Below are 13,356 nucleotides of genomic sequence, written 5' to 3'. Positions count from 1 at the left end.
ACTGCTGTGAAAAACTTGAAGTTGATTGCAACTTAAAAATAGAATGCCAGAAGAAATAGTCCGCTTGAGCCAAGTGTCAGAAATTACAACAGAACGGACAATCTTTTCATCTTCTGTGTTAGAATTTGAGATGAGCCTAACTCCTCACCCAAAAGACCTTGTTGAATGGGAGGATTACCCCCTCTTATAACCCAATAGGCTTGAGCGTGCCTAGTCGATGTGGGACTCCAACATTCTGAATCAAACACTTGCAATTAGTACAGACACTAATGGTATAATAAAGCATCACAAACAAACAATTTTAACAACAGACTTGTATACTAACCATTAAACAGATTGTCTGGATATCTAAGGGCTGTTGAGATAATTGGTGATGTTCTACCTTGCCTCCAAAATGGAAAAAGTTGCCTGATGAAGACTCAGGTTCAAACAGATTTCTTTCTGAGAAAAACCCAGGTTGCTTTGGGTCAGGCAATGAACACTCACTTCCCAGCATTAGAACCACAGATGACATGCTTGGCCTGTCTTCTGGTCGTTGTTGCACGCATAACAAACCCACATGAATGCATCTCAACACAGGTGCGGACGAGAGTCACCAAATGCATCACCAATTAACTTCAATGGCCTTCACTCTTTCCAAAGTAAAACATAAAGCACAGATGACATATTTGTTTCAGAATAGTTATATATAAAATGTTATTCTCAACTCTTACATGTCCAAGAAGGTTAAGGTAATGATCTGGATGGGAAAATCCTCTGTTTTTCTTCCCACTAACAATCTCTAGGACTAAAACTCCAAAACTACATAAATATGTCAGATTTCATCGAGAAAACCCTATCAATTGCATACTCCGGAGACATATAGCCATGCAAAATGACATTGGAAGAGAAGGTCACAAGCTGAAGAAAGTAAAAGCAGAAAACAACGTTAGGTGTACTTACTATGTTCCAACTACTTTGTTTGTATTAGCCTCAATCATCTCCCCCAAATATTGTGGCCATGCCAAAGTCAGAAATTTTTGGGTTCGTATCATTATCTAGTAACAGATTGCTGGCTTTGAGGTCCCTATGTACAATCCTCATTCTAGAGTCTTGATGAAGATAGAGCATTCATCTCGCAACCGGTAATATGGATGCGCTTTGACCAAACAAATAATTCGCCTCTTGTTTGATCTGATCAACATCTTATCCATGTTAGTACAATGCTAAATCTTCACTGATCACAAATAAAAAACAAAGGAGTGTTTAGAGTTCAAACTAAAGATAAAGAAGTCCAAGCTTTTGTTAGGCATGTATTCATAGAGTAACAAATTTTCATTTGCTTGGATGCAACAACCAAGAAGCTTTACAAGATTCCAGTGTTGAAGATTATCGGTTAGTGTAACTTCGCTTTTGAACTCTTCGATTCCTTGCCTGGAACTTTTTGACAGCCTTTTAACTGCAATCTCCTGCCCCTCCTCCAATGTACCTGTAATCATCACTCAAAACTAGTATATATAAGCTGAATACTAATCTTGGAAGAATGTTGTAATGTTACCTTGTCTACTGGTCCAGAACCACCTTCTCCCAGTTTGTTATTACTTGAGAAGTTGCCTGTGGCATTTGCTATACTGGCAAAATTAAATACCCCCATAACTCCCTTTCTTCTTTCCCACCTTCATTATTATAATTCATTTTGTAGTTTCTCTTCATCATTCATGAAATTATATGACACTTCTCTTTTTAGCATTTTCATGATGATCTCTGTTATTGTTTGATTAGACAGGTAATGAATTTACCTTGTGTTGATGCTTGATTTTGACACCAACGACTCATACGTGCAAAGTGCTAAGCAGACTTAGAAATCACACGTGATAAGAAAACATGAAATGAAACAATGAATGAGAAGCGATATTTAAAGTGGTTCGAATGCCTAAAAGTGAATCCTATGTCCACTGCTATTGTATTAATAAATAGGTATGATTAGATCGCGTCCAGTGAGCTGAGTTATAATCTAGAGAATACAAAAAGAGCGAGAGAATGTGTAAGCTATTTTAGACTAAGATTAGCCAATCCCGTAAATGAGAGGGGTGTCATCTATTTATAGTGGGAGAGTTCAAGGTAATGATTACAAGTCTGCAAGTGGGTGGATGATGTGCAAATCTGATACAACACGCGAAGTGCGGGTGTACAAGAAGCGTGGGAAGGAGCACCAGGGGATCAATAATATTAAAAGAAGCAACTAAAGTGTGAATTGAAGGTAGTGGGACAGGTGGCGAAAGATTACTGGAGGAGGGATAAATTCTATTAGCAGAAGAAATGAATAAAAGGAGCAGCAGAAGGGTAAATAGGCATCGAGAAAGAAGTGAGGAAAAGGGGAGGTAGCTAGCCCTCGAAGTCTAGCATATCGGTTTCTATTATGTTCTAGTCTTGGTTTCTCTTATTTTCATTGTAGTTAATTAAATCCAGTAGTTCTTTTATTAGAGAGACGATCTAGAGTGGTGTAAACTGAGTTATCAATGAAATACCTCTCTTCTGTTATTTTGGAACTTTAGAGGTTGCTATAAACTGCTGTTTGTTTCAGTTATGAGCTATTGTATGTGTGAATGACTGAGAAATCTGGGTAGGTTCGCAACAATTTGGTATCAGAGCAGGTGTGTGTGTGGGTTATGGTAGCAACAAGAATAGAATCTAGGCTTGAAAATGTGGAACGGGAGGTAACGAAATTGGGCGTGGATATGGGGACAATTCGTGAATGCATGGTAGAGATACAGAGTTGGATGAGAAGAAAGGATGAAGAAGAAGCTGGGCGTGGGGAACAAAATTCATCTAGAAACGTGAGAAATCAGGAAGAGGAGAATCAAAACAGAGTAAGTGGATCAGGGAGTTTGGGACATAGTCAAAGTGAGTTGGGAGGAAGAAAACTGGAATTACCCATTTTCATGGGTGAAGATCCTTACGGGTGGATCTTTAGAATTGAAAGGTATTTTTCTTTGAATGGAATTCCTGATGATGGTAAATGAAACCTTGTAATTCTCAAACAAGATAAGAGAATTATCTGGTCTTCAAATTCTTCAAGATTGCCAGAAAATCCAGTGGCAAAACTCTAGTCTGGGAACTTTATTCTTAGGGAAGATATTGACACTTTTGAAATTATATGTGGCAGAGCTTTGATTACCAATCGGACACATTGTTAACGGGCATGAAGTTGGGATGGAACTTGAAAACTGACTTTCAGAGAACTATGACAGCATGGAGAAGTGCCAGTGATCCAGCCCCTGGAAACTTTACTTAAGACTTGAGAAAAATGATGTGACCTGAGTTAGTCATTAGCACGCCATCAAAAAAAGTAGCCCGCAGCGGACCATGGAATGGTTTCCAGTTTAATGGTATTCCCATGATGCACAACTTGATCTTCAAACCAGATTTGGTGCATAACGAAGATGAGTCATACTACATGTATGATGTTTTCAGTGACACGGTTGTGACACGATTAATATTGGATCCATCTGGCTCAATTCAGCGTTTGATATGGGACGAGGGGAACGGAGAATGGAATCGTTTGTACTCTTGGATATGACATATGTGACCATTATGCAGAGTGTGGTGCTAATGGTAACTGCAGAATCGGCAAGACAGGTTTGTGGACACCTATTTGTGGATGCTTAAAGGGGTGTACCTAATTCAGAAGAAGGGGACAAAACTCAGACTAACAAATGTGTCAAGAAATCGTCAATGGAATCAGAATGCCGAAAGGAGAAGGATTTCTAAAGCTTGTGCGGATGAAAGTGCCTGATTCCCTTGGTTGAATGAGAGTATGAATATTCAGGAATGTCAGGCAGAGTGCTTGAAGAATTGTGCATGCAGCGCTTTCTCGAATCTGGATACAGGGGAAAGGGTAGTGGCTGTTTGATGTGGTTTGGAGACCTCACTGATATGAAAGAATGCTCAGAAGGATTCACTGGGGACAGGATATTTTTATACGAGTTCCAGCTTCAGAACTAGGTCAGTTGCTTCAATTACAGCTGACAGCAAATTCAAAGCATTCTTTATAGCTTGGCTTGGATACACTCTACCAATTTAAGGAAAATTAATCTCGAAAATGTTTGTCCTCTTTGTTTCTTTCTTTTTCTGGTTTTTGAAATGTAAAACAGAATTAGTTGATCAAGTTTTTTGATGTTCGCTGTTATAAAATCAGTTACGATTCGCGCAAAGAAAAGTAGTTAAAAATTGTCCTGGTGGTCTCAACAGTCGCTGGCTTCTTTATATTGGTCATGGTACTCTGCAAAGCTTGGAAGAAAAGAAAGAACAAAGGTAATATACATCTAATATTGCTGACTTTAATAAAGTTCACTGACCTCCTCAAACCTTTGGTTAAATTATTTAATCATTTGGAACCTCCATGCCCATCTGGCATCTGATATTGTTTTACTCAAATTTTAGAGAGTTCCCTAAAAAGATGAAAGTAATGTCTGGCTCATGGCTGTACAGATAAGCAAGAAGTTCAAACTTAACAAGCATGGAGAAGAGAAAGGGGGAAATAGAAGTACCTTTATTTGATTTGGCTACCATTGCTGCGAACTAACAATTTCTCTAACGCAACTTAATTGGCGAGGGTGGCTTTGGTCCTGTTTACAAGGTAGTAGTTACATACATGTTTACAAATCCCTCAATAGAAAGGTATAAGGTGCGGTGTAACCTCACGCTAAATAGCAAAGCACGCATTATATACAGGAAATCTTTCAGAGGGACAGGAAATTGCAGTCAAGAGGCTTTCAAGAAAATCAGGACAGGGTCTTGAAGAATTCATGAATGAAGTAATTTTAATTGGAAAGGTTCAACAAGGAATCGTTGCCATTGTTGGCAGCTGCATTGAAGGAGATGAAAGGAGCTAATCTACGAGTATTTGCCCAACAAAAGCTGGATAACTTTATCTTCGGTTACTTCTCTAGACTTTATACTCAATCAGTTAGTTAACTACTATGAGTAACACAGCTTGAAGCTACTCATATATTGATTCATCTTATTGTCAAAATAGAAAATTGAACAACAGGTCTAGTTTTTGGTTACTAAAGTTGGCAACGATGTGCAGATCGTGAAAGAAGCAAACTATTATCCTGGAAAAAACGCTTAGACATTGTTATGGGATTGCAAGAGGACTTCTCTACCTCCACCAAGATTCTAAACTTCAAATAGTTCACAGGGATCTGAAGACAAGCAATATTTTAAGATATGACCTGATCCTAAAATTTCAGACTTCGGTGGTGGCAAGAATTTTTGCAAGTGATGACAAAGAAGTGAACAAAGAGAGTCGTCGGAACATAGTAAGTAGTATTACTGTAATCATGTGTGTTACTAATTGAAGAACTTATTTTTGTGTTTTGATGCAGTGGCTATATGTCTCCTGAGTATGCACCGAGGGCACATTTTCATTGAAATCCGATGTTTTAGTTTTGGTGTGCTTCTGCAGAGAAATAAGTGGTAGAAGGAATAGAGGGTTCCGTCACCCAAGACCACATCATAATCTTCTTGGACATGTAAGTAGAAAAAAGATGTGCACTCACTCTTGCACACACTATCGGCTTGGTGAATAAATAAAGCATATGCATTGCAATATTTCAGGCTGGCTACTGTGGAATGATGGAAGGGCCCTGGATTTAATGGATACATGTTTGGGATTCTTTCATTGAATCTCTAGTTCAAAGGTGTATTCAAGTGGGCTTGTTGTGTGTTCAAAAGTTCCCAGAAAACAGGCCAGAAATGTCTTCTGTAGTTTTCATGTTAGGGAATGAAGAGGTGGTGCTTCCTCAGCCTAAACAGCCAGGTTTCTCACAGAATAGGTTTCAGCACAGATACAACATCTAGGAACAAAATTACAACAGAAAATGCATTGAGCTTAACCATTCAGCAGGGTAGATAGAGTTTCAGCATTACTTTGGTGATAGTTTTACTGTTAAGGAATGCAGCAATTATACATAAATTTTTTCCTATACTTATACTTTAAAGACTATTTGTCATTGAATAACTTGTAGAAAATAATTGTACGAGTGTTTTCACAATGTGTTAATTTGAGTGGAGATTGATTCTAGAATATCAGTGGCAATGTGGATCCACTCAATCTCAATCCTAGATATCAGTTAAGTGATCTCTCTTTGTTTATTTGTTTATTATCACACGGCAGAGGCACCAAAATATAAGTATATTTATATATTACTCTCCTAATATATAAAATTATATATTTGGTGATTGGAGTGTCCGGGCCAACTTGCAACACCTCAACTAATCCCTCGGGATCTGAGTTAACAATCGGGTAAATCTCCTTAGTAACCATCCCTATTAGCAACCCAAGTGCATCGAACTCAAGATCTCTTGAGTAAATATTCCAGAATCCTAGTTGACCGTTAGGCCACCCAATGGTGGTTCATTTATCCTAATATTCCTTCACCTAATATTGAATACCCCTATTAATAAAATAAAATAAATCGTGTTTTTATCATATCATGATGATGGAAATGTATTTTCACTGCTGTGAAAAACTTGAAGTTGATTGCACTTAAAAATAGAATGCCAGAAGAAATAGTCCGCTTGAGCCAGTGTCAGAAATTACAACAGAACGGACAACTTTTCATCTTCTGTGTTAGAATTTGAGATGAGCCTAACTCTCACCCAAAAGACCTGTTGAATGGGAGGATTACCCCTCTTATAACCCAATAGGCTTGAGCGTGCCTAGTCGATGTGGGACTCCAACACTCCCCTCAAGGTCAAGCCCATATGTTGGGTCATGCCTATTATTGGAGGTAGTTGCTGGCCTAACTCCTCACTCGCTGGTGAAACGCTCAGCTCAAATAAACCTGGGCATGATACCACGTAGAATTTGAGGTGAGCCTAACTCCTCACCCAAAAGGCCTTGTTGAATGGGAGGATTACCCCTTTTATAACCCAATAGGCTGAGCGTGCCTAGTCGATGTGGGACTCCAACATTCTGAATCAAACACTTGCAATTAGTACAGACACTAATGGTATAATAAAGCATCACAACAAACAATTTAACAACAGACTTGTATAATAACCATTAAACAGATTGTCTGGATACTAAGGGCTGTTGGTAATTGGTGATGTTCTACCTTGCCTCCAAAATGGAAAAGTTGCCTGATGAAGACTCAGGGTCAAACAGATTTCTTTCTGAGAAAAACCCAGGTTGCTTTGGGTAGGCAATGAACACCACTTCCAGCATTAGAACTTAATTCGAAACGATCGACTTTGATTTTATGATTTGAATTAATGATGTTTACACTGATGGATTTTCCACCAGAGGCTGAACCTAAGTGTGAACATGTTATTTCATAGATGGAAAAACTTGCTTCAGAAAACGACTTTATTGGATTATTATATAAATGTGTATGGCACCAGTTAGGTAGACAAATAAGAATTTTCTGTTGACCTTAAATTCCAAATGTTTAGGCAGTGAGGTTTTATACTTAGAATGTGAACACTTTTTTGTAGTTGATGAAGATTTTTAGGAGAATTTCAGTTTGAGGCAAATTTCTATTTTAAGAGTTTGTATTGGAGTATATTTGTTTTTCTTTTATTTTGATATGAATTAGAAAAAAAGAATTGGTTTAAGATTTTATTTTAAGTCAAAATATGAGAATGAATTAAATAAGAGAAGTCATATTAGGATTTAAAATATCAATCTTAGTAGAAAAAAAAAATGTCCTATTCTGCATCTAAATATAGAGGTTAGAACCAATTTATGGTTTTTGAGAGAAATCACAAGAGAAGAGAGAATGTAAGAAACACAAGATGAGAAAGGGTATTAAATACCTTTGGAAGGGGTATTAAATACCTTAGGAATAGAATGTCTGCCTATTGTAACAAATCCCACATTGAAAGCGTATTGGAGAGGTCTTGGGCTTTTAAATGGGGGGAGTCCCTCTACCTAATAGGTTAGCCTTTTTGAGTGTGAGACTCCTAGCCCGTGACAAGTGGTATCAGAGTAGACCCAATCCATCTTTCGATGTCCCGTCAAGCGCCGACACAGGGGCATCCACGTGTGATTGTGGGTCTACACGAGAGTGAGGTGGATGGGTAAGCAGGGGACCCCACCTGTGACGAGGGAGTCACAGGATTGGGTAGGGGAGAATGTAACAAATCCCACATTGAAAGCATATTGAGGAGGTCTTGGGCTTATAAATGGGGGGAGTCCCTCTACCTAATAGATTAGCCTTTTGGGTGTGAAACTCCTAGCCCATGACACTATGTAATGGGTTGATGGTGTTGTACTGATAAAACACCATAGGGTAGAGTTCCTGCCTAACGCTCTAGCATTGTGTTCTTAAAATTATAGAGAAACCATCTCATCCGTGAATATAGGCGATTTATGCTGAACCACATAAATATTGTGTCCCTGTGTGTTGTTATTTTTACTCCTCCATATTTCTGACATGGTATCATACTAGATTCTGATTTTTAATAACAGCTTGTAGTTCCAAACTTCACGGTTGACTGATAGGTAGAAACTGTCAGGTGACTTTGCATAAGTTTCTCAGTCATTCAAGTGTGCTACACAAATTGTTTGCATTTATGAGGAGTCCAGGAGTTATTCACAAAGAAGTATTTGGTTCTATACAAATACAGTCCATCTTTGACCCTAAGAATACATTCAAGAACCAAATATATCATTTGGAACTATTCATTCTTCACCAAAATTACTGATTACCGGCTTATGCCGTCACTTTCCAAGAAAAACAAGCGCATGGAATTCACTGAACAAATATCACTTGTAAATTATCCTCGACTAATTTGGGACCACAAATGTCATCGTTTATGGGGAGTTGGAAGACTAAGGTGCCTTAGAAAGTTCAAAGATTGTGACAACTCTGAGGGTGAATGTCCCTCAAATGACAGTTGTATGTATACTGCAGACAAACGACATTTATATTCCAAGAAGTGACAGGACTGAGATAACGTTTTTCGTGGTTTTGATTAGAAATCTTGGTTATCTCCTAGAAATTTCTTCAAAATTACCAGCTCTTTAACTACAATAATTGTTGATACCACAAAAGTTATAAAACGTAGGGCTGGGAATGGTAAGGAAAGGATTAGGTGAAACACAAATAAACTATCAAATTTTCCACAAGAACTGACACAAACCCATTCATTAGACCTGAAAACGTTATGCTTGGCCAACCTTGGTTAACCTTGTTTATCTTTCAGGGCCAGCTATTCTTATGTGAAATGATATTCTTTGCGGGATGCTTTCCCTCTCATTTTCCATCAATTTCTGAGTTTTCAACAAAGCCTTATCAGTGGGAAACACAAATCTACGAGGTCAACTATGAGACAATGTATGAAAGTTCTAAATTAAAAGAACTTCTCTTGACCTCTTCCACCATGAATGCAATTTTCAATTTTTCCTCTCCAAAATAAGAATGGAGAGCCTTATATTCTTCACCTTGTTTTGGTCTTTAATTCTTTTATCAGCCATGGAGTTCTCATCTGCAGCTGATACGATAACTCCGGGACAACCTATCAGAGATGGTGAGACATTAATTTCCTCATCCCAGAGATTTGAGCTAGGCTTCTTCTCACCAGGAAACTCAAACAACAGGTACCTGGGAATCTGGTACTACACGATTAGTCCTAAGGCCGTTGTATGGGTTGCCAACAGAAACATCCCAATAGCTGATAAGTCCGGAGTTCTAACTGTGTTAAATGGAAACCTTGTAATTCTCAACCAAGATAAGAGAATTATCTGGTCTTCAAATTCTTCAAGATTGCCAGAAAATCCAGTGGCAAAACTCCTAGATTCTGGGAACTTTATTCTTAGGGAAGATATTGACACTTTTGAAAATTATATGTGGCAGAGCTTTGATTACCCATCGGACACATTGTTAACGGGCATGAAGTTGGGATGGAACTTGAAAACTGACTTTCAGAGAACTATGACAGCATGGAGAAGTGCCAGTGATCCAGCCCCTGGAAACTTTACTCTAAGACTTGAGAAAAATGATGGACCTGAGTTAGTCATTAGCACGCCATCAAAAAAAGTAGCCCGCAGCGGACCATGGAATGGTTTCCAGTTTAATGGTATTCCCATGATGCACAACTTGATCTTCAAACCAGATTTGGTGCATAACGAAGATGAGTCATACTACATGTATGATGTTTTCAGTGACACGGTTGTGACACGATTAATATTGGATCCATCTGGCTCAATTCAGCGTTTGATAGGGACGAGGGGAACGGAGAATGGAATCGTTTGTACTCTGGGATATGACATATGTGACCATTATGCAGAGTGTGGTGCTAATGGTAACTGCAGAATCGGCAAGACAGGTTTGTGGACACCTATTTGTGGATGCTTAAAGGGGTGTTACCTAATTCAGAAGAAGGGGACAAAACTCAGACTAAACAAATGTGTCAAGAAATCGTCAATGGAATCAGAATGCCGAAAGGAGAAGGATTTCTAAAGCTTGTGCGGATGAAAGTGCCTGATTCCCTTGGTTGAATGAGAGTATGAATATTCAGGAATGTCAGGCAGAGTGCTTGAAGAATTGTGCATGCAGCGCTTTCTCGAATCTGGATACAGGGGAAAGGGTAGTGGCTGTTTGATGTGGTTTGGAGACCTCACTGATATGAAAGAATGCTCAGAAGGATTCACTGGGGACAGGATATTTTTATACGAGTTCCAGCTTCAGAACTAGGTCAGTTGCTTCAATTACAGCTGACAGCAAATTCAAAGCATTCTTTATAGCTTGGCTTGGATACACTCTACCAATTTAAGAAAATTAATCTCGAAAATGTTTGTCCTCTTTGTTTCTTTCTTTTTCTGGTTTTTGAAATGTAAAACAGAATTAGTTGATCAAGTTTTTTGATGTTCGCTGTTATAAAATCAGTTACGATTCGCGCAAAGAAAAGTAGTAAAAATTGTCCTGGTGGTCTCAACAGTCGCTGGCTTCTTTATATTGGTCATGGTACTCTGCAAAGCTTGGAAGAAAAGAAAGAACAAAGGTAATATATCATCTAATATTGCTGACTTTAATAAAGTTCACTGACCTCCTCAAACCTTTGGTTAAATTATTTAATCATTTGGAACCTCCATGCCCATCTGGCATCTGATATTGTTTTACTCAAATTTTAGAGAGTTCCCTAAAAAGATGAAAGTAATGTCTGGCTCATGGCTGTACAGATAAGCAAGAAGTTCAAACTTAACAAGCATGGAGAAGAGAAAGGGGAAATAGAAGTACCTTTATTTGATTTGGCTACCATTGCTGCGAACTAACAATTTCTCTAACGCAACTTAATTGGCGAGGGTGGCTTTGGTCCTGTTTACAAGGTAGTAGTTACATACATGTTTACAAATCACTCAATAGAAAGGTATAAGGTGCGGTGTAACCTCACGCTAAATAGCAAAGCACGCATTATATACAGGAAATCTTTCAGAGGGACAGGAAATTGCAGTCAAGAGGCTTTCAAGAAAATCAGGACAGGGTCTTGAAGAATTCATGAATGAAGTAATTTTAATTGGAAAGTTCAACAAGGAATCGTTGCCATTGTTGGCAGCTGCATTGAAGGAGATGAAAGGAGCTAATCTACGAGTATTTGCCCAACAAAAGCTGGATAACTTTATCTTCGGTTACTTCTCTAGACTTTATACTCAATCAGTTAGTTAACTACTATGAGTAACACAGCTTGAAGCTACTCATATATTGATTCATCTTATTGTCAAAATAGAAAATTGAACAACAGGTCTAGTTTTTGGTTACTAAAGTTGGCAACGATGTGCAGATCGTGAAAGAAGCAAACTATTATCCTGGAAAAAACGCTTAGACATTGTTATGGGATTGCAAGAGGACTTCTCTACCTCCACCAAGATTCTAAACTTCAAATAGTTCACAGGGATCTGAAGACAAGCAATATTTTAAGATATGACCTGATCCTAAAATTTCAGACTTCGGTGGTGGCAAGAATTTTTGCAAGTGATGACAAAGAAGTGAAACAAAGAGAGTCGTCGGAACATAGTAAGTAGTATTACTGTAATCATGTGTGTTACTAATTGAAGAACTTATTTTTGTGTTTTGATGCAGTGGCTATATGTCTCCTGAGTATGCACCGAGGGCACATTTTCATTGAAATCCGATGTTTTAGTTTTGGTGTGCTTCTGCAGAGAAATAAGTGGTAGAAGGAATAGAGGGTTCCGTCCCCAAGACCACATCATAATCTTCTTGGACATGTAAGTAGAAAAAAGATGTGCACTCACTCTTGCACACACTATCGGCTTGGTGAATAAATAAAGCATATGCATTGCAATATTTCAGGCTGGCTACTGTGGAATGATGGAAGGGCCCTGGATTTAATGGATACATGTTTGGGATTCTTTCATTGAATCTCTAGTTCAAAGGTGTATTCAAGTGGGCTTGTTGTGTGTTCAAAAGTTCCCAGAAAACAGGCCAGAAATGTCTTCTGTAGTTTTCATGTTAGGGAATGAAGAGGTGGTGCTTCCTCAGCCTAAACAGCCAGGTTTCTCACAGAATAGGTTTCAGCACAGATACAACATCTAGAACAAAATTACAACAAGAAAATGCATTGAGCTAACCATTCAGCAGGGTAGATAGAGTTTCAGCATTACTTTGGTGATAGTTTTACTGTTAAGGAATGCAGCAATTATACATAAATTTTTTCCTATACTTATACTTTAAAGACTATTTGTCATTGAATAACTTGTAGAAAATAATTGTACGAGTGTTTTCACAATGTGTTAATTTGAGTGGAGATTGATTCTAGTAATATCAGTGGCAATGTGGATCCACTCAATCTCAATCCTAGATATCAGTTAAGTGATCTCTCTTTGTTTATTTGTTTATTATCACACGCAGAGGCACCAAAATATAAGTATATTTATATATTACTCTCCTAATATATAAATTATATATTTGGTGATTGGAGTGTCCGGGCCAACTTGCAACACCTCAACTAATCCCTCGGGATCTGAGTTAACAATCGGGTAAATCTCCTTAGTAACCATCCCTATTAGCAACCCAAGTGCATCGAACTCAAGATCTCTTGAGTAAATATTCAGAATCCTAGTTGACCGTTAGGCCACCCAATGGTGGTTCATTTATCCTAATATTCCTTCACCTAATATTGAATACCCCTATTAATAAAATAAAATAAATCGTGTTTTTATCATATCATGATGATGGAAATGTATTTTCACTGCTGTGAAAAACTTGAAGTTGATTGCACTTAAAAATAGAATGCCAGAAGAAATAGTCCGCTTGAGCCAGTGTCAGAAATTACAACAGAACGGACAATCTTTTCATCTTCTGTGTTAGAATTTGAGATGAGCCTAACTTCACCCAAAAGACCTGTTGA

General features: G+C 38.2%; 1 protein-coding gene and 1 pseudogene across 1 annotated transcript; one reads left to right on the top strand and one right to left on the bottom strand.

The window, feature by feature from the left end:
* Positions 1 to 45: 45 nt before the first annotated feature.
* Positions 46 to 1,601, bottom strand: LOC116134847 (annotated as a pseudogene).
* A 7,863-nt stretch (positions 1,602 to 9,464) lies between these two features.
* LOC116134914 (G-type lectin S-receptor-like serine/threonine-protein kinase At4g27290) lies at positions 9,465 to 10,685 on the top strand. Its single transcript, XM_031420599.1, has 2 exons — positions 9,465 to 10,317; positions 10,510 to 10,685. The coding sequence occupies exons 1-2, from the start codon at positions 9,465 to 9,467 to the stop codon at positions 10,683 to 10,685; spliced, it is 1,029 nt and encodes a 342-aa protein (XP_031276459.1).
* Positions 10,686 to 13,356: the final 2,671 nt, after the last annotated feature.

Source organism: Pistacia vera, unplaced genomic scaffold (genome assembly GCF_008641045.1).
Source record: "Pistacia vera cultivar Batoury unplaced genomic scaffold, PisVer_v2 Contig292, whole genome shotgun sequence".
NCBI lineage: Eukaryota > Viridiplantae > Streptophyta > Magnoliopsida > Sapindales > Anacardiaceae > Pistacia > Pistacia vera.
This window is presented reverse-complemented; position numbering and strand designations above follow the sequence as displayed.

Excerpts from the sequence above, each read along its gene's own strand:
- LOC116134914 (XM_031420599.1), top strand. The coding sequence starts at position 9,465 with ATGGAGTTCTCATCTGCAGCTGATACGATAACTCCGGGACAACCTATC. Across the intron at positions 10,318-10,509 it reads CTGCAGAATCGGCAAGACAG|GAATGTCAGGCAGAGTGCTT; the intron begins GTTTGTGGACAC and ends ATGAATATTCAG.